The sequence below is a fragment of the Balaenoptera acutorostrata genome, chromosome 15 (assembly GCF_949987535.1).
Source record: "Balaenoptera acutorostrata chromosome 15, mBalAcu1.1, whole genome shotgun sequence".
Taxonomy (NCBI): Eukaryota; Metazoa; Chordata; class Mammalia; order Artiodactyla; family Balaenopteridae; genus Balaenoptera; species Balaenoptera acutorostrata.
The window spans coordinates 29,225,064-29,246,877 of NC_080078.1; the positions used below are offsets into that span (position 1 = coordinate 29,225,064).

General features: G+C 36.7%; 2 protein-coding genes across 5 annotated transcripts in view; one reads left to right on the forward strand and one right to left on the reverse strand.

Moving 5' to 3' along the window:
• TNFRSF17 (TNF receptor superfamily member 17) overlaps positions 1–21,814 on the reverse strand; it is a 117,206-nt gene that overhangs the window by 74,913 nt on the left and 20,479 nt on the right. For both annotated transcript variants that reach the window (XM_057529125.1, XM_057529124.1), the window contains exon 2: positions 4,981–5,131. The gene's annotated coding sequence lies outside the window, so the exon portion shown is untranslated. The remainder of the gene's footprint in view (positions 1–4,980; positions 5,132–21,814) is intronic.
• The window catches only part of GSPT1 (G1 to S phase transition 1), a 34,219-nt gene that overhangs the window by 1,300 nt on the left and 11,105 nt on the right, over positions 1–21,814 (forward strand). For 2 of the 3 annotated variants that reach the window (XM_057529123.1, XM_057529121.1), the window contains exons 2-11: positions 11,869–11,913; positions 12,032–12,073; positions 12,813–13,040; positions 14,064–14,097; positions 15,736–15,813; positions 16,916–17,096; positions 18,100–18,254; positions 18,431–18,571; positions 19,631–19,724; positions 20,559–20,639. In XM_057529123.1, the coding sequence (XP_057385106.1) occupies positions 12,052–12,073; positions 12,813–13,040; positions 14,064–14,097; positions 15,736–15,813; positions 16,916–17,096; positions 18,100–18,254; positions 18,431–18,571; positions 19,631–19,724; positions 20,559–20,639 (1,014 nt within the window). In that variant the 5' untranslated portion in view covers positions 11,869–11,913; positions 12,032–12,051. The remainder of the gene's footprint in view (positions 1–11,868; positions 11,914–12,031; positions 12,074–12,812; positions 13,041–14,063; positions 14,098–15,735; positions 15,814–16,915; positions 17,097–18,099; positions 18,255–18,430; positions 18,572–19,630; positions 19,725–20,558; positions 20,640–21,814) is intronic. The other variant, XM_057529122.1, reaches the window with a different exon arrangement.

Below are 21,814 nucleotides of genomic sequence, written 5' to 3' on the forward strand. Positions count from 1 at the left end.
TTTAACATATCTACGGCACCGAACCGTCCTGAAGGAATCCCAGGATGCATTGCAGTCTTGCGATGGGGCAGAAACTGTTGGCTATCTATAGATCTTTTTCACCTTTATCATTTTGTAAGCTTGTGAAGTTCACAGTGTCCTAAAGTTAGAGTTCCTCACTTAACATTAAAGTGTGTAGGAGACTACGCTGATCTGTGTGCCCTTTTTTAAAGTGGGATTTGGACTCTTCTCCTTAGTTGGTGACACGTTTAGAATTTTTATGTTAAAATCGTTTGCCTTATTTAGGTTGCTTGGTGTAACTCACTCTCTGTGCTCCTGTGTCAGGAATTAGTCTGTTCAGACACCTGAGCATTTGTTATAACTTCTTAGGTGTCACGTGCCGTTTTGACCATAGCGAGTAGACAGGCTTTCTGTGGTTTCAAGTTCAGTCTTCAAAACTCTTTGTCTATTTAGGGGCTGCTTAAGTGATGGCATGCGTTCAGGTACTGATTTTGTAGGAATGTCAAATGAGTGAACTTGATTTCTGTTTAAAGTTCTATATTCTAGCATTTCTTGGATAAGTAGACATTGTAAAAGTGCTCTAGGAGTTTAGTTTCTTCAGAGGCTTTGGCTACAATTTTCTCTCTAGAGGCAAAAAGCGAGTTTGGGGAAATGTTTTTGGGAAGTATGTCTGTGAGCACATAGTTCGGATTTGCTTGTTTTATTGACTGGTATTTCTTCTACTTGTGTGAAGCCGTTGAAGTTTGCCCTTTAAATAAGGAAGCTTAGCTTTGCTTAGACCAAGTCCTTTGGGCCACATAAACTAGTTCGCTTACTAACTCCTAAAAGTGCCTCTTTCCCCAAACCTTACCATGAAGTTTGCTTTTATCCAGCCATTTTATTTTTTGGCCCTCCCTCCTAACTCTTGAGACCATCAAGGGACCATCAAGGGACCATCGTCCTTGGTAGCGTGGTCTGGAATGGTGGTCATTCTTGAGTGAGTAGGCATTGCCTCTTATGTAGAAGGACTGTCTTTTCTCTTCCTGGTATTTGCCAATTTGCAGTTTTAATCCTTTGCTCTGTGACACTGCTAGAAATTGGAGATGTAAGAATGTATAGGAAAGTGGTTGTCCCTACCTTATGGTCCCTACATTGTGGTCAGTTTTTCTTTTTTTAATTAGAAACCTATGTTGGTGTTACTGACTCTATCAGCTGCTTCTGCAAAATGCCAGTTAATGTTAAAACAACAATAGCAGCAACAACAACCCGTCTTCTGTAGGACGTCTGTTTGGAAAAGAATGGATTTTCTAAATTGAGGTCCAGAGTTAATGTGGCACCATTGGATTGCATGTTCCAGTTCATTCAGGTCCATAATTTACCAGCATCAGAGCAGAGAACTATGCTTGGAAGAAGCAGGGAAAAAATTGGAAATAGCACTTAGGTTGGAATTTACAAAGGGGAAACCATAAAGTTTGCAGGTTTTTTATACTGAGGAAATGGACTGTAGGGCTAGCATGTTTTCTTCTGTTGTTAACCCATAGCTGAAATTGGTGGTGGGTGTGTTTTTAAACTAGATACCGGGGGAGCTCTTGAAGGAATCTAGAGGTAGATCGCTAGAATGAATGACTTTTAAAATGAATGAACGACTTTTAAAATGTGTGTGTCTAGGATGAATATCTGTCATTCTCTGGAAAGAAGGCTAGTTTTCTCTTTTTTCTTCTTTCTTTCTTTTTTTTTTGAAATAGTTTCAGTGGTGCTTTGAGCAGGTAGAGGAAGATGCTTTGGCACAAAGAGTCATTCACTTTCACTGGCAGGCTGCTGGTTAATGCTTATATCCAGCTATCTCGAGTCAGAACTTGGGATTCAGTGTTGACCTTGGATCTCTCTGAAAATTTTTAATATAGGTTTCCAGAGAAATGATTAAGTAGAACTCATGTAAGTGTAATTAAATAATTCACTTAAGAGCAGTTCTCTACAGATGCAAGTAAAATGGCTAAGTGATGGTCGTTTAGAGTCCCTGAAATGAATGAAAATGTAGACAAGGGTTGTGTGTGCTAGAACAAACATTTTCTGTGATCGAATGTACTTATTTTCAGTTCCAATTTGCACCAAGTTCAGTCTTGCTCAGTCTTTTTTATTGTGAAATGAGAAACAGGTTCAGCAGTGTTAATCAGGGTTACTTGGTGTCTTGGTCTGTTTGGGCTGCTATAACAAAATACTGTAGACTTGGTAGCTTGTCAGCAACAGAAATTTATTGCTCACAGTTCTGAAGCCTGGAAGTCTGAGATCAGGGTGCCAGCCTGGATGGGTGAGGGCCCTCTTTCCTCTTCTGGATAACAGACTGCAGACTGACTTCTTTCTGTGTCCTCACAGGGCTGAAGAGGCAAAGGAGCTCTCTGGGGCCTCTTTTAGAAAGGCACTAATCCCATTCATGAGGGCTCTGCCCTCATGACCTAAGGCCTCCCAAAGGCCCCACCTAATACCATCACTTTGGGCATTAGGATTTCAACATACGAATTTTGGGAGGAACGCAAAACATTCAGGCCGTAGAATCTGGACTTTTAGACACTGCCAGAGCTTCTAAAGTAATGGTGTAGAGTTCGTAGAGTTCTTTCTGTCATCCCACCCTCAATGCCTCTCAAAACTCTGCGGTTGTAAAATGGGTATAGAATAAAAGTAGCAGTCCCCAGTGAGCCCTTAGAGGGGGCGCTTATCTCCCAAATATAACGAATTATATTGAATTTTAAAGAGAAAAGTTCTGTTTTGTAGTGTTTGGTTTTTGCTGAATGCCTTGTGGAGGAGGGACCTTTTTTTTTTTTAATGATTGTTATGATGCACATACCATAAAATTCACCTTTTAAAAGTTCAGTGGTTTTTTAGTATATTCACTAAGTTGTGCTACCGTCCCCATTTGGTGGATGCTTGTTAATCACTGAATTTTCCCAAAGGTGACCTCCTCAGGGCCCCCAGAGTAGAGAAGATCCAGAGTCAAAGTAATGGTTGTTTTGTCCTGAAGGGCTCTTACACTTTATGTTAAAGAACACCAGCTGACTGACAGTTAAGTTTACATAGATGATAGATATGGTTCTCCACTTGACACTTGTTTTTCTTTTCCTATGTGACTGAAATGCCTGCAAAAACAATTCTAATAGAAAGGATTTTTCAGGTGGGACAGTGAATGGGATAAGTGGGCTGAGGAGATCAGAGAAAGTATTGTTCCTGGAGTATTATTTCTTTTCCTACCTTGACTTACTGATTATTAGAGATCATTCGGTTTTGGCTCTTGTTTCATGATTTTACATGTTGGAACGGCTCAGGTGTGAGGATATAGGGAACAAGTGAGGGCATCCGCTAGTGCTACGCGATGTTGAGCAGCTGTTTAAACTGTTAGAAATGTTGATTGGGAGTAAACCTTTATTTTTTATTTATTTATTTTTTTGGCCATGTCACTGCATGTGGGATCTTAGTTCCCTGACCAGGGATGGAACCCGTGCCCCCTGCAGTGGAAGAGCAGAGTCATAACCACTGGACCGCCAGGGAATTCCCATGTGAATAAACCTTCTTTAGCGCAGGTTTTATTCAGTGCTTTTTGCTTTTGTGTGTGTGTTTGTGTGTCCTTTGTTTATTTTTCACCTTTTCTGGAATTGTACTGCATGAAAAGATAACAAAACGTATCACAGCGAGTTAGGGAAATATTGTAGAGAACAGATTTTAGCCTTTTTTTTTTTTGCTGGGGAGGAAATGTCTTAAAGTGTTAAAATAGCGTTGTCTTTGGAGAGAAAGGAAGGAAAAAGAGATTTGATAAACTTTTGGGGTGAGTTAGCAGTATTAGAATGAAATTTTTTGAGATGTGAATCTCTGGTTTTGCTCAGATATATGTATAGCAATTAGTGAACAGACATTTGCCTGCCTACAGAAGGCAGGATGCTGTGCTAGGCACTTGAAGTGGTACCACCAAGATGGAGAACTGGTTCTCAAGGAGTGTAAAAAGGGATCAGATACCCAATTTCCCAGTTTACTCTAATGGAAGACACTTCTTGGTAAGAGGGCCAGGTACAGGGTGTAGAGGGCTTTCAAAGCTGAGAAGAATTGTTCACAGGTACCCTTATATAAATTCAGTCGTGAAATCTTAAAACCAAAGATCTGTTTTCTACTGAGTGTTCTTTGTGAATACCATAAGATTGGAGGTGGGTTTTTTGAGCTATAATTAACATATAAAATTCATCCTTCTTGTGTTTCTGTACTTTAAGTTTGTTAGAAATTTGCTAGAGTAGAGAGCATCAGTCATCTTTACACTACTTGTAAGTAGAGGCTTGTTTATTTCATATCAAACAGCAGTGAGTTACTGTGATTCTGGCTGTCTATTGGGCATGTTAATTTAGAATTTCATCATTCTATTCACAGTTCTTAGAAATGTTGGGGAAGCAAGAATTTGGCTACTCGTTGAAGGTCCTTGATTGTTCTGAGGTCCTCAGACGCCTTTTTTAGCTGTCAGTTGCTGATTCATACCAAAGCTTCTTAAAAGTTGTGTCCTTGTTTTCAGTAGATTTTAACAAAGCGTGGCTGGACTACAGATGTGTAGTTGGTTCTTTCCATAAATTACTTTGTTCTAAGGAAACCTAGTCGTTACAGTACTCCAAGTTAAACCAGTGCCCATTATACTCTACTTCCTAGGTGAGAGAAACACTTAGCAAGGATTTTTTGAGCATCTTTCACTAGCCTAGCTTGAGAGTGGTCACACCAAATTCCAGACCACATTCTGACAAAGTAATTGTATGTCACTTCACTTGAAACAAAAAAAGCATACCTTAGCAAACGACTATGTATAAAATAAATAAACTACAAGGATATATTGTACAGCACAGGGAATATAGCCAGTATTTTATAACAACTATAAATGGAGTATAACCTTGAAAAATTGTGAATCACTGTGTTGTACACCTGAAACTTACGTAATATTGTGTATCAACTCTACCTCAATTTAAAGAAAAAAGTGCATACCTTAGAATGTCACTGGGGAAATTTCCCGGTTGACTAGTTCTATAGAACTCCAGTGGGTTACTGTACTGCTAAGTAGTCTGTGTCCATCTTCTTTGCAGAGTTTGGTTGCACATGGGTGTTTTTCTGTTTTCTTTGTACTTTTTTGTGGTATCTGAAATTAAACATCTCATTGTTTTTGCTGTAGATAGGATATAAATCATAAATAAGACTATCTTTTAGGTTTGTTTGAAAAAGAGGGGAATTTTAGTTACTCTACAGAAAAGCCTAATCAGGTTGATACGTGGCATTGCTTTAGTGACTGAGTAAATAGGTTCTTAGAAAATAGGTTCTTAGGATGTTAGGGCTAGAAATGACCTGGCAGTAATACAATCTCATTTTCAGATGAAGAAACTGAAGCCTAGAGATGCTGAGTGAATGCCTAAGGTCACTCACAGATTTAAGGACACAGTTGAGTCTAGAATCCAAATTTGCCAGCGCTAATATAGTGCTCTGTCTGCCACACCATGCTGTTTAATAATGGGGAAAAAAGGGCATGCCTAGAGCTAATTACTACAACCAGCATGGATTTTCTGAGAGAGTGGCCCTGGAATTTGCTTTTCTTTATATTTCATTCTTAAAAGTTTTTGTAATTATTATGGGGCTTTGAAATGCTCGTAATAATAAATTTATTGAGCAGTTACCACGTGGTTAATATGCCCTTATCTTCACAACAACTTCTTGAGGTATAGGTACTGTTGACCCATTTTTACAGATAAGAAAATTAAGGTTCAGAGAAGCTAAATAAACAGGTGAGGTGACATCCATGAATAAATGGAGGAGTAAGGATTAGAATCTAGGTCTGATTTCAAAGCTTATTCCTAGTAATAGTAACTCCACTAGTTTCCTTGTGATTGGATATTAAAAGATCTTTTTGGCTGAGACACTTTTTCAGAAACTGGGCCTATGAGTTTGTGCACTATGGCACCGTCTCCATGTTCTTTCTCAGTAGTAGCTGGGTGACATTGTCGTAAGTAGGCAATGCTCTAATTTAAAGTAATATTTTGAAATAACTTCTTCATACATTTTAGGAAATCATGTAGAATACTTTAAACAGCTCTGTTCACCACTGTCTGTAACATTGTGTGTGTGTTTTTTAATTATTTATTTATTTATTTATGGCTGTGTTGGGTCCTCGTTTCTGTGCGAGGGCTTTCTCCAGTTGCGGCAAGCGGGGGCCACTCTTCATCACGGTGCGCGGGCCTCTCACTATCACGGCCTCTCCTGTTGCGGAGCACAGGCTCCAGACGCTCAGGCTCAGTAATTGCGGCTCACAGGCCCAGCCGCCCCGCGGCACGCGGATCTTCCCAGACCAGGGCTCGAACCCGTGTCCCCTGCACCAGCAGGCGGACTCTCAACCACTGCGCCACCAGGGAAGCCCGTGTGTTTTTATTTTTAGAGTGTTAGGTAGTTAAGGCAAAACCGGGGACACTTGTATATGTTCTATGGGCTTTTCTTTCTGATGTCTGCCTTTACTATTTAACAGTGTTGTCTGTGGGAGAAAAATGCCTCAGCGTGCAGTTTTGGTAAGACTATATGGTCACCTGAGTGCTAGAGAATTTTAGTTTTTTATTCAAGCTGTACTTTAACATCTCTTGGATATTGTTTCTCTAACTCCTTTCTTAGAAAATCGGCACATATAAAATTGTTTTTACTCTACTGAACCCTAACGGAAACTGCCTGCATTAATTCAGTAAAAATTAACTGTATATTTATTCTATATAGTACACTGTGCCAACCTGTGGAGATCACAAGAGTAGAGAAAAAAAAGTCTCCATATTTGAGAAAACCAGTCATTCTGGCAGTCCATAATCTCCTAGGGAACAAGAACTAAGCTATGTGTGTGGGTGGATCTATAATTGAAAGAAGGGTCATATCCTAGAGGAGTTCAGAAGAGAGCTCATTAGCCCTTTGGAGTGGTGGGGTGGACCGGGAATGGGACAGAAGTGGAAAACCAGATAAGGCAAGTTCCTACCGCAGTTGAGGAGACTACTTCAGAGGAGCTAGAACTGTGTACATGTGGCTATTTAATTTTAAAATTAAATAAAATCTAAAATTCAGTTCCTTGGTCACAGTAGGTACCTTGCAAGTGCTTTAATAGCCACATGGGGCTAGTGACTATCATCACAGCACAGATATAGCACATTTCCACCATTGTAGAAACTCGTATTGCACAGAATTGTCACAGTGTTTCTCACTTCCATGCAGTGTAGGACACTTGTGACTTCTGTGACAGCACTGAAGTTGTTTTTACTTTTTTTCTTTTTTTTTTTTTTTTAATTTTTTTTTTTTTTTTGAAATTCACGGTCTTTTATTTATTTATTTATTTATCACTGTGTTGGGTCTTCGTTTCTGTGCGAGGGCTTTCTCTAGTTGTGGCAAGTGGGGACCACTCTTCATCGCGGTGCGCGGGCCTCTCACCATCGCGGCCTCTCTTGTTGCGGAGCACAGGCTCCAGACGCACAGGCTCAGTAACTGTGGCTCACGGGCCCAGTTGCTCCGTGGCATGTGGGATCTTCCCAGACCAGGGCTCGAACCCGTGTCCCCTGCATTGGCAGGCAGATTCTCAACCACTGCGCCACCAGGGAAGCCCCTACTTTTTTTCTTTAATGAACACACCATTTAGCTAACAGGCGTAAGATATTTTAGTTAGGATGGCTATTTTAAATATCTGTATTTAGTGTGTAAAGAGGATTAGAGATTGGTTTTATATCTAAAGCAGTGCAGATTTAAATTGCTTATTTATGAAATATATGGATTAAGCACTTTTCAAGAATTGGCCATACGTTTGTGTTTAAAACATGTAGCCGGAATTAAAACATGGCTTTCATTACCTGCCACATGTATGTTCTTGACTAACCTGGGCTGTACTGTGAACTGGCAAAATAGGAGTCTCCATGTTAAAGTCCTTTGATCCATGATCAAATCTTTAAAAACTTTTTTATATTCTTTAAAAAAATCGAGCTGAAATCCATATAACGTAAAATTAACCATTTTAAAGTGAACAATTCAGTGGCATTCAGTACATTGTGTTGTAAAAACCATCACCTCTGTCTAGTTTCAAAACATTTTTATCACCCCAAAAGGAAACCTGTACCCATTAAGCAGTTACTTCCCATTCCCCTTTCCTTCCAGCTTCTGGCAACCACCAATCTGCTTTCTGCCTCTCTGGATTTACCTATTCTGAATATTTCTTGTAAGTGGAATGGTATAACATGTGACCTTTTGTGACTGATTTATTTCACCATGATCAAATTTAACTAGCAATTTTAAGACCCAGATTATCATCTGTGTTAAAACACAGTCAGTACTGTTGCCCGACTGTTTTTTGGTAAAATCTTTTCTTGTTTTAAAAATTGTGGTAATAATTTTACCACAATTATTTGTTTCTTTTTTTAACTTAGGGTGTGGCAGTTTTATTCACTCATACACTCTGATAACTTTCCTACTTAATTAGAATTATTCCTTTGAACACTTGATAAGATTATGTTTCTGAACATGGAGATACCATTGGAAAATATGAAACCGTAATTTCATTCCTTGGGAGGTTTACTTTTCTTTCACTAACAGATATGAACCATGCAGGACTTGAGAAATAGTCACCTGTTTGCTAACCATAAACAAATGACTTTGGGCCTAGTAGAATGCTAAGTCCAGGATCAATAGTAGCCAGTAAATCTGGATGTGATATGCATTATGAGTAAGACCAGAGTAGAATGAACAAGAAGGGGTTGCATGTGTGTGTGTGTGTGGAGACTGGGTACAACTATATTGAGAAGCTTAAATTTAAGGAACATCTTATTATATCTGGATTTTTCTGGTTCATTATTCCAAAAACATCCATCACGTTGCAAATGTCTCTAGCATTGCCATTAAGTTTATAATGTTATCTGTGGTCTGAATGCATGGAAAGCTTTTTTCCACCATGGGAAAACTATGGTCAACTTCTTATTTGGGGCCCCTTTAATAATATCATGAGGTGTATATTAAGCATTTAATTGCTTTTGGTACTTGACTCTGTAAGCTTTATAAACTTAAAACAAACATACTATGAAAGTTAAGATACTTTGAAAAACCATGAACAGATTTTGCATTATGCATCCATGGGGGTGATCTCATGACTGATGTCACTGTCATGAGAAGTGCCTTACAGCCTAATGCATGTATTGTATATTTGTAAATTTAAGAGTTGGTTCTAGAACTAGGTGGTCAGGTGTATGTACTACTTCATTTTATAAAGCTCACTTGCAGTTTGGGTCATCTTAATAAGTGACAGGAGAGCCCACCATACCAGTTATCTCAGTCTTTTCCTGCCTTAAAACATTTGTACATCATCACTTACTCGGTTTACTTTTTCTGAGTGATTTTCAACAGGGGCTGTCTGAGGAAGGGCAAGATGGCGCTTCCATAACTTGGAAAAGCCTAGTTGAGTCTGATATGTAGTAGTTAATCTGTTTCATAGGGTCTTCAGGGGAATTACATGAGATAGCAGTTAGCACATAAGGGCTCAATACAAATTAATTGGAGTTAGGGTAATTTGCCAGCACCTTCAGCCCTACCTCCAGCACTCTTTGGATTGGTGAGTGCCTCTTATCCTGGTCCAGCCCATAATAGACACTCAGTCCATGTTAGCTGATAGAATTGAAGTGATACTCAGTCCATGTTTGGAGGTGGAGACTCATATTTGTTGAATATCTACTAGGTGCCACAAGTTATCTAATTGATACTATACAAATGTATTCTCTCATTTAATCTTGTCTGGCAGATGGCATGTCATTTCCATGATTCCAATGAAATAATTGTATCTCATAATTTATAAATGACAAGCCAGGATTTAAAGCCAGGAGTCAGCTCAGTTCTGCCCTCTTGCTACTACCCTGTGCCACCTCCTCCATCCCTAGGGTGGTATATGAACTTGATTCATTTAGCACTGCCTGGCTTTCTCTGAAAATTGAGTAGTTTTTCCTTATCTTACCTATACACTTTTTAAATAGGAAAACAAAATAAGTATCTTATGTCTGAAGTACAATTCCTGTTACCTTCCAAACTGAGTTCAAAGGATTTTTCCCCCCAGTTTCTGTTAAAATACCCTGCTTAACCACATAAGTTGGGGTCATCTTAGACTTTTCATACTTCCTTTCTTCCTACTCCTGTCAGATATTGCTCCCATTATCTTTGCACTTAACACCTCCTCTAATTGTACTGCTTATTTGTCCTGATGGGATACTTTTTGTAAGTAGTGTTTTTGGTCTTTCTGCCTTGTAGTCTTTACCTCTCTGGTTCGTCTATGCACTACCATAGAATGATCCTCCGAAGTAACACTTGGCTAGCATGTCACTTCTTTCCTCAAAAAATTGGTTGCCCTTTACCTTTCAGGGATAGAAATTACGTTTTTGTTTTTGTTTTTTTCTGGCCATGCTGTGCGGGCTTGCACAATCCCATTTCCCTGACCAGGGATTGAACCCAGGGCCATGGCAGTGAAAGCCTGGAATCCTAACTACTAGACCACCAGGGAACTCCCAGGAATTACTTTCTTCAGCACTTCATGTTATTGAAGATTGGGCCCAAAATTTTGTTGACTTATGGGTGTTAATACTTTCTGGGCAATGATTTTATTTTATTTTATTATTATTATTTTTTTTCACACAAATCAACAATGTATTTCAGTTATTTTAGATCTAATAAAATTGCAGCTGTAGAATTCCAGATTCTATCCCATAATACAATAATACTAGTGTTGATTTTATTTTTAAAATTTTTAAATTTTTTTGTTAGTTTCTACTTTATAACAAAGTGAATCAGCTGTACATATACATATATCCCCATATCTCCTCCCTCTTGCGTCTCCCTCCCATCCTCCCTATCCCACCCCTGTAGGTGGTCACAAAGCACTGAGCTGATCTCCCTGTGCTATGTGGCTGCTTCCCACTAGCTATCTATTTTACATTTGGTAGTGTATGTATGTCCATGCCACTCTCTCACTTAGTCCCAGCTTACCCTTCCCCCTCCCCATGTCCTCTGAGCAATGATTTTAAATGTGAGTTTTGCAGGTTATTCTTTATTGGTGTGCAGGATTCATGTGACTTCAAATTCTTTGATGTCTTTGTACATCTTGTGTATTCTTTAAAGCAAGAGTACTTAGATATTGGAGTATCATTTAGGTTTATCAGATATAAAAAATAAACTTATGTATTGGGGTATTAGAGTATATTTCACATACATCTCTTCCAGTGATGTCATAAGATTTGCAGTATGACACTTGTGGAAACTGGATTGTTGCTTGACCTTAGAATTCTAATATATGACAAAACTGGCATCATTGTAATCACTTTTTCTGAGATGATGTAAGGGTCTATATGCATTTCAGGGACTATATGAATGTCCTTTTAATTTTATTGGTATTGAACAGAATTTATTCAAGGATCTTGATAATACATATGATTATAGAATCTTAAAAAGGACTGATCATTGCCTTCTTGGGCTAGAGCTACCAAGGGAGAATCTAGAGAAGTAATGTGTATTTGTTGAGCAGAATCTTACTTATTTGATCTGTCCTGGGCTGCAGATTACTTTTATAATATCCGTAAAGGAAAAGTTTATGAAGCAAATTCAGACAATAAACATGGTTTTACATTTCAGTTACTGAAAATGTTTTAAAATTGGTTGTGATGGGTAGATTTTTTAGTAAGTTAAACAGAGGCTTCTAATTTGAAAGCCTAATTAGTTGCCATTGTTCTGAATTATTGAGGTTTTTGTTTTGTTATTGAACTTCTATTTTTCCTGTATTTTAAAAGATAAGTAAAATGGATGTATAGCTCTCAATTTTTAATAGAAGTTATTTCTATTAAACAGTACCTGTGGAACCTTCTCAAGAGGAACAGTCATTGTTGTGTGAAGGTAATTTTCTATGATGTGACTCTTTGAACATCTAATTCAGAAAACATTAAGTTGTCTGTGGTGTGTAAAGCTAGATACTATTTTGTAAATGTATATTATATCTCAATTTCTTGTCTAGGTTCAAATTCAGCTGTTAGCATGGAACTTTCAGAACCTGTTGGTAAGAAAATTTCTGACCATATTAATACAGTAATATGAAACTCTTTCACTCTCAAGATTTAAGGTGCAAATGTAAGTGTTATGCTTATTATAATGCCTACATTTAAAACTGAGTCTTTGCTGTTAGGATTTAGAAAGCAGAACTAATTGGGCATTAACACTGCCATGATAAATTTATTGATGGCAAATATAAAAGAATCGAATGGAGGAAATGCTAAAGTCAGTTTGAATAGTTGTACTTGATCCATTTACTTTGTGAAAATTTTTTTCCTTTTTGTAATGTTCTTACCCTTAAGGGTTTCATATTCCCAAGGTGATTAATAACGTCAATATCAAAGTTCTGTTACTTGCAGAGGAAAAAGAAAAGATCTAAATCTTTTCACACTTTTTTGTATTCTGATTTGGAACTTCCCCTTTCTTCTACTGTCAGGACATCTTGACGATGGAATAACTGGGCTGTTAGGAATGTTAGATCTGCTGTTCATGTTTTGTTTGTCCTTATGAAGATGAAGCTACGTTAAAATAGTCTCTTCTAGTCTCTGAGTCAGAGCTCTGATGTTAGCAGTGAGGCTAGCTTGTCCGTTTCTATTGTAAAAGAGATTTTCTTGCTTGTGTGTCACTAGAGGTTAGGAAATGGAACTGAATATGTTAAGTTCTATTTGTTATTTGAAAGCATCTGTGTTTTAAAGTATAGATGATAAATGTTTTTCGGAATACTAAGCTAAAATGTCTTAATTCAGTAGAAAACGGGGAGACAGAAATGTCCCCAGAAGAATCATGGGAGCACAAAGAAGAAATAAGTGAAGCAGAGCCAGGGAGTGGTTCCTTGGGAGATGGAAGGCCCACAGAGGAAAGTGCCCAGGAAATGATGGAGGAGGAAGAGGAAATACCAAAACCTAAATCTGTGGTTGCACCGCCAGGTGCTCCTAAGAAAGAACACGTAAATGTAGTATTCATTGGGCATGTAGGTAAGTTGTACTCATAGCAGTGATAAGAAATGACCAAAGTTATTGGGTACATCAAACATAGAACATCTTATTTAGCTACTCGGAAGTGTTTCGTGAAACTGAACTAAATTAATCCAAAATGTCTTGATTTTTAACTCAATAGATTTTTTTTAGCTGGCAAAACATTGCCAGTGCTTTATTTTTGAAGGTTGTGATGGCATGGAAGCTGGAAGAAAATAAGCTTCAGTATATTTGTATGTAATGCATAACTGGTCTATAGACCACTGATGATGGCTCAGCATATTATGACATGTTAATTAATAGCATAGAAAATGTGCCTATATTTTTTGTGTGAACTTCAGTTGATTTTGCGGTATTAACTTTACTAGGTAGTTTAATTTTGTGTATGCAAAAAATGAATAATTTGGAGTAACTTCTGGATGTTGTCAGGTTGCTGGTTTAGCACACAAAACCAAACCCTATTTCATTTATTCAGATATTCTCTGCCAATCTCACTTGTCAGAGAGAAGTGAGAAGAAAATAAGGGAATTATGTGCCCCTTTTTCTTCCCTTTATCTTATCTCTGCCTTGCCCTGAATTTGACGATACACCGTTCTACTTTTTTTTAGTAGCAAGAATTCCTTTGAAATTTTAAAGGAACACCTATACTGGCTAAAAGTGAAAAAGCAGACTACCTAAATGTAGTTCATGGGTCTTTGGCTACTTTTGTTCTCCTTCAAGGCTCCTCTTGGGTAATTCATATTCTGTTGCTGCTGCAGAAGGTCAAGGAGCAATCTGTTAAAGTCTTTCTTTCCTTATCAGTAAAGTAGCGCTAAGTCATTGCAGAGCTTCAGGGGGTCTTAGCTTCAAAGGGAGAAGGTGACTAACCAGAGCTTATGACCCAAATTCCTATCATTGCAGTTGCTTTTGCAAGCTGTAATTATGATGTTAAACGGACCTTTAGTTGTATTCCTATATAGTGATGGTGTTTTGTTTTTATTACACCTGCGGTTTGCCTATTGTTGATGATGTTGTTACTTTTAGATGCTGGCAAGTCAACCATTGGAGGACAAATAATGTAAGTATATTTTTTGTTAAATATCTTAAGAGTCTCATGGAACATTAATTAAATGTATTTCCAATAGCTGTCTTTTAGATTTGTGTATAAAAATATAGAGCCCTAGATTATAAGAAATCTTAGTCTGCTCTAAATATGATTTTCTTGGGAATAATGAATCTGGGGAACGGGTTTTTCCTCATTCATCAACTCCTTGAATATATGTGGATTTAATCAAAGACAGTCTGGCTAACATGCTGAATAGTTTTTTTTATCACATATAGAAGGTATCTAGGTATGAAAATGCCATGGTTGACTTTTAGTGATGTGTTCTAGAATTGAAAAATAATTAAAATGTCTTTTTAATCTCTCCTAAATTAGACTCATTTCTTTAAGCTGTGTCATCAGAGGATCCAGAGGGCATATCTTTATTGTCTTGCCTTGTTAAGTAATCTTAATCAGTAATCTTGGCAATTACTTTTGAAAATTTCCACAACAGACCATAAAGCAGGCTATTACACATCAATCCTTACCTAAGGCTCTGTGGAAGGAAGTGACAGGCCCAGTTGATGTTGTGTTTTAGGAGAGTGTATATTTTTTGCTTATGGGCTGGAAGTTTCATTGGCATTTCACCAAGATTCTATACCAAAATGGTTAGAAGTATGCACTGTAGATGACTCTGCAGAGAACACATAGAGACTAAAGCTAAGAACAGGATTTGATTTGGATTGAGTCAAGGGAAGCAGTTAGGTATTACTAAAGAATTATTTAAAAATTTATAATCTCATTTTGACTAATATTTTAAAAATATTGAAATGTATTAGTAAGACATAATTGCTTGGACAACAGTTGGAATTATTTTCTTTTATACAGTATTTACATTAGCTTTTTTAAACTTTTATTCTGAAATAATTTTAGACTTAACAGAAAGGTTGCAAAAACAGTACAGAGTTGCTATACAACTAATTTTACCATATTAAATAACCATAGTACAATCATCACAACTAGGGAGTTAACACTGGCACAATACTGTTTACTAAACTACAGCTCTTACTTGAATTTTACCAGTTTTTCCACCAGTGTCATTTTTTTCTGTTCTGGAGTTCCACATTGCATTTAATTGTTAAGTCTCCTTAGTCTCCTCCAACTTGTGACATTTTCTCAGTCTTGCCTTTCATGACCTTCATAATTTGAAGAGTGTTATTTGGTTATTTTATGAGATGCTCCTCAATTTGGGTTTGACTGATGTTAACAATTAGATTGAGGTATGCATTTTGGATAAGAATGTCACAGAAGGTATGTTGTGGTCTTAACAGAGCATCCTATCAGGGCGCACAAAATAGCAATATTCAGTATGTTTTATTTATTACTGGTGATAATAGCCATGATTACTTAGTTAAGGTGTTGTCTGCCAGAATTCTCCACTGGAAAGTTATTTTTTCCCCCATTATCTTGGGGGAAGTAATTTGAGACTGTAAATATCTTTTCCACTGGAACGTTCCATAATTTCAGCATCTACCCCAATGGTACTTGTACTTTAAAGTAGCTTTTTGTGGAGTTCAAATTCCCCTCAAAAGAGTTTTAAAGGTTTCCTAACTTCACAACTGAATAATTTGTGAGTAACTAAATGTTGTTTCTCTTTTCTTTCAACATTTTCAGGTATTTGACTGGAATGGTTGACAAAAGGACACTTGAGAAATATGAAAGAGAAGCTAAAGAAAAAAACAGAGAAACTTGGTAAACTTTTATGACACTATAAATTACTTATAAGGAAACTCTGCCTACTTAATGCTTTTGTAGTCTACTAAGATGTAAGTTCATGAGGTCTAAAATGGTGTCATAACAAAGGAAAAGTTTCCCTTCCCCTCATACTACCTAGTAGATCAGTTCCTGATGACTTCATAACTTTACACAGAGAAAATCTGGGAACATCCAAACATCCAGGATAATAATAGGAGACTTGTGGGATAAATTATAAAACATCTATTTAATTAAGTCATTACCTGGCCACTAAAATTTCATTTATAGAATTTATAGTAACCAGGAATAGAACTGATGTTACAGTGGAATTTGGGGAGAAAGCAGGTAACATAATAGCACTTAGGGTATGATCATTATGTGAATAATGAAAAAAGAATAGACGGAATTACTGACAGTGGTTGCCTTTGCATGGTGAGAGAAAGGGTCAGCTTTTTTCTTCTTTCTAACCTTATTTTTTTTAAGTTAACAAGCTTTATCTAAATAGGACATTGACGGTCTTTTTTTTTTTTTTTAATTGTATTTCTGTTAAGGGAAAAAATCCTAATCAGTATAATACTAAAAAATGGATTACTTACTATGAAATACAGATTATGTCATCTAAATTAACACCTACTGTTACAGATGGTTTAAATTTATATAAGTAATCCGTATATAGCGAAGAAATATCGAAATAATTTTTAGCAAGTAACCATTGCTCCCAAATGGTGGATTAGTGGCCTTTACTTTTGAAAGATACCCTTAGACAGCATTATTTGTATTATACTTTGTGCTAGATGATTTTTAAAATGAAATATAAAGGAACTTATTACTTAACTCATGGTGATATTGGCATTGGTACTAAATAGTCTTTCTTTGTATGTTGTCAGCTTGTTCTCATACATAATGTTTGCTTATAGAATATATAATTGACACTGGATATATATAAAAGCACTGAGTGTTTGAATCACAAGAATACAAGTTTTAGTCATTTAATTTTTATTTCTACCCAGTCCTGTTCATGATTTAAATGTTGGTAGAAGAATATTTTTAAAACTTTCATGTTCTTACCAGTATTCTTCTTACTTTAAAATTATTTCAGGTACTTATCTTGGGCCTTAGACACAAACCAGGAAGAACGAGACAAGGGTAAAACAGTAGAAGTGGGTCGTGCCTATTTTGAAACGGAAAAGAAGCATTTTACAATTCTAGATGCCCCTGGCCACAAGAGTTTTGTCCCAAATATGATTGGTGGTGCTTCTCAAGCAGATTTGGCTGTACTGGTAAGGAAAGACATTTCCAATTCATCTGTGTATTTGTTAACAGCCCAACTTAAAATGTAAACATTTGAATTTACCTTCTAAAAGCTAGAATTTAGGTTACAGTGAACTATAATATATAGTCACAATTTTCACTTTTGTCTCTCTAATCTGCCCAAGAAATCTTCATAATTTGATTTACTCATGAAAATGTTTCAGTTTTTCTCTACCCTTTATTACCTCTTACTGTGCCAGAAATTAGTGTCCACTGACTGCCAAGCCTAATCCATTTTGTACCCAGTAAGTGTACTGTGGGTACAAAAATGAATAAGAAATTATCCGTTTTAAGGTCTTCAGTCATTTTGCAATTTTTTTGGCAGGCGATGGTCAGTGTACTAGCACTAAATCACATACATATTTGAATTTTAAAATACAAAGGCATACTAGATTTTGGAGAATTGGGAATCAAGAAACATTTACCAAAATCTTAAAGCATTTAGACATTGTGATGTTCAAAAGTATGTATGTTATAACTCATTTACTTATATTTTCTTGGAAGAAGCTTCTGATAAAACTGAAAGGAAAGGTGTTTTATTGCTAGAAGAGTGTACCTGAATGTGTAAGAATAAACTGTTTGGGCTTCCCTGGTGGCGCAGTGGTTGAGAATCTGCCTGCCAATGCAGGGGACACGGGTTCGAGCCCTGGTCTGGGAAGATCCCACATGCCGCGGAGCAACTGGGCCCGTGAGCCACAATTACTAAGCCTGCGCGTCTGGAGCCTGTGCTCCGCAACAAGAGAGGCCGCGATAGTGAGAGGCCCGCGCACCGCGATGAAGAGTGGCCCGCACTTGCCACAACTAGAGAGAAAGCCCTCGCAAAGAAACGAAGACCCAACACAGCCATAAATAAATAAATAAATAAATAAATAAATAAATAAATAAATAAATAAATAAATAAATAAAATTAAAAAATATATATATATATTAAAAAAAAAAAAAAAGAGTAAACTGTTTGATTTCTTGGAATAGGTAATCTCTGCCAGGAAAGGAGAGTTTGAAACTGGATTTGAAAAAGGAGGACAGACAAGAGAACATGCAATGTTGGCAAAGACAGCAGGTGTAAAACACTTAATTGTGCTTATTAATAAGATGGATGATCCAACAGTAAATTGGAGCAATGAGAGGTAAGTTTGGATGTCTTACTGTTTTTTTTTTTTTTTTTTTATAGACATGTTAGTGGAATAAAGGATGGTTTTGTTACTGTATGTTTTCCCCTGGGGTTTTTCTAAACCTTAATTTATGTAATGTTGAAACTAGAGTTCAGTTGCTTTACATTATAATTATTTATAAATATTAATAGATATGAAGAATGTAAAGAGAAACTAGTGCCATTTTTGAAAAAAGTTGGCTTCAATCCCAAAAAGGACATTCACTTCATGCCCTGCTCAGGACTGACTGGAGCAAATCTTAAAGAGCAATCAGATTTCTGTCCTTGGTACATGTAAGTAACCTTTTTAAAAGTTTGTGTCTTAATAAGTAATTTAAGAAAATACTGACTGTAACTTTGGCATTAAAAATACCATGGGAAAAAAAAAAATACCATGACCTTTGTCTTTTAATTGGGTTGTCTTTTTGTTATTGAGTTGTTAAGGGTACTTTACTCACCTGATGTAAGTCCCTTATCAGATATGCGATTTGCAAGTATTTTCTCCCATTCTGTGGGCTGTCTTTTTACTTTCTTGATGGTGTCCTTTGAAGCACAAAAGGTCTTAATTTTGATGAAGTCTAGTTTATTTTCTTTCTTAATTGTGCTTTTGGTGTCATGCCTAGGGAAGTGTTGCCTAATCCAGTCATAAAGAGTTAGCCCTGTTACTTTCATTTAAGCCTATTGAAGCTCTTAGGGTAGTGTTTCATTTTGGATTAATTTTTTGTAAGGTAAAGTGTTGATTATTTTAGCTTTATGAGTGTTTAAATTGGGAAGTGTGAGTCTTTGATTTTTTTTTTTTTCCCCCCAAATTATTTTGGCTGTTCTGGGTCCCTTGAATATTAGGATCAGCTCATCAATTTCTGCAAAAAGGCAGCTGGGATTTTACTAAGGATTGCATTGAATTTGTAGATCGGTTTGGGGGGAGCATTGCGATCTTGGCAATGTTAAGCCTCCCAATCCATATACTGTAGTTTTAAAAGGGAAACTATTAATATTTTATAGAATCCTGATTTCAGAGCTGGAAAACTCCATAAAAATTAAGTAATAGAGTGGAGTCATTTTATTACAATATGTGGGCTATTTGCCATAAAATACTTTTCTCAATTTTAATAAAATAAGTTTATGGGGAAGCTTTTTCATTATATTGAGCTATTTTGTTATTTTGTTTTTTTAATTTTCTGAGGAATAGGTGAAATGAACTGGATAATAAAAAGGTTGAATGAGAAGAGTACATGGGTAGAATGGAAATATTGTTATAACCACTTTTTTTTGTATAAAGTTAGAGTCATGTAATTTCTTAAAATTTTAACATTTATGTTGACTCTCTATAATGGATATTTGTTATGTTCTCAGTGGATTACCATTTATTCCATATCTGGATAATTTGCCAAACTTCAATAGATCAGTTGATGGACCAATCAGGCTGCCAATTGTGGATAAGTACAAGGTACCCAAAATGTTCAAGAACTTGGGTTTTATGGGTGGTGATAAGTGGTTTTGTTTTAAATTATGAAATAACTTTAATAATTAACAACATAACATAGATGTCTCTTTTTTAATGGTTATATATTATTCAGTGATATAGATAGACCATAATTTAATCAACAAACTTAGTTTATTTCAGCTATTTTCCAGTGAGCCAATGATCAGTTTTAGAGAGAGACTCCTATAAGTAAAACTGCTGGACGGGTTTGTGTATTAAAGTTGATGGATACTGACAAACAGCCTTCCAGAATACAGTGCTAACTTACATGACCACCAGCAAGCAGTATATGAGTGCTAGTTTTCCATAGCCTCACCAACACTGGATGTTAATCTTTAGAAAAAATAAGCTTCAGTATTTTTAACTAGGTTTTTAAGTATTGCACTACCAATACGTAATATTTTGCCCTTCTCAAACACTTCATTCTTTGATTAGCTTCATGCTAAATTTCTTGAACAAGTATTTTTCTAATTTTATAAAAGAAAAGTCTCAGATATTTTTGAGAGAACCTGAATTTGAACAAATAATTCAGATCTTCAGACATAAAATTCTGCCCTGTCTCCTGCCGTGTGCTTTCTTTTTAAATCCTAAGCCTACTTATTTATTAGTATTACCTATGCTTATGACACAGATATAGAGTATTTACCTGTGTTTAAGATTAATCCTAAGCATTCTACCACTTGAGCCAAAGATTTTCTTTTATGAGTAAGCCCTGCAAGATTTCACTTTGGGTTGTTGAACTGCTGTAGAGTAGTAATAGAAGCCTGACATTTGGTTTTTCATTTTAAATTTAAACAGGATATGGGCACTGTGGTCCTGGGAAAGCTAGAATCAGGATCTATTTGTAAAGGTCAGCAGCTTGTTATGATGCCAAACAAGGTAAGAATTAGTAATGCTCTTGCTCATTTAAATTTTCTCTTGAAAATATTAGCAAGGAGCCAGAACTATTCAATCTTAGGGATTTCATTAAAAGAAACAACTTTTTAAATCCAGGATTATGTTTTATTAATGTCAAGTACAAAATTTAATCAAGAATATGTGATGTTATTTATTGACAAATGGAGAAGGGACAGTATTAGCTCCATGTTAGAGTTAAAAGGTACATCATCATGAAAGCTTCAACTCCGTTTTTTTGGGTTTTTTGTTTTTTTATTTATTTATTCTTGGCTGCATTGGGTCTTCGTTGCTGCGCACAGGGGATACTCTTAGTTGCAGTGAGCAGGCTTCTCATTGTGGTGGCTTCTCTTGTTGCAGAGCACAGGCTCTAGGCGCACGGGCTTCAGTAGTTGTAGCACGCGGGCTCAGTAGTTGTGGCTCGCGGGCTCTAGAGCACAGGCTCAGTAGTTGTGGCACACAGGCTTAGTTGCTCCGCGGCATGTGGGATCTTCCCAGACCAGGGCTTGAACCTGTGTCCCCTGCTATTGGCAGGTGGATTCTTAACCACTGTGCCACCAGGGAAGCCCAACTCCATTATTTTATAGGAAGTAAATGGTTAAGTGACTTGCTTCTGTTAACACGCTGGATTAGTAAGTGAGCCAGGGATGAAAACTCAGCTTTAATCATGATATAATTAGCTTCCTTTTATTTTTTGTACATACTTATGTTGGGTACTATAAAATAATGTGTCTAACCTATGTTCCTAATTTATTTTGGGAGAAGAGGATTTGCCTTTATCATAAATAGGTCTTTCCCTCTTTCTTTCTACCTTATTGTAATTTCTTCATTATTGGAGAGGGTTTCATTAAGTAACATGCAGAAATCTCAAGCTATTCCTTTGTGTTATTTCTGACTGCTCAGTTGCTGATAATTGCAGATGATGTGTTACTAAGAAACTGTTACCTGTTTTCCAGAGGACTTCTCTAACAATCTAGAGGTATTAGTTATGTAGGAAAATAGGCCTGAATCATCAGAACCTCCAAATAGAGACTTTAAGATCTAACTGAGAATTTCTTTTTTTTTTTTTTATAAATTTATTTATTTTTGGCTGTGTTGGGTCTTCGCTGCTGCACACAGGCTTTCTCTAGTTGTGGCGAGCGGGGCTACTCTTCGTTGCG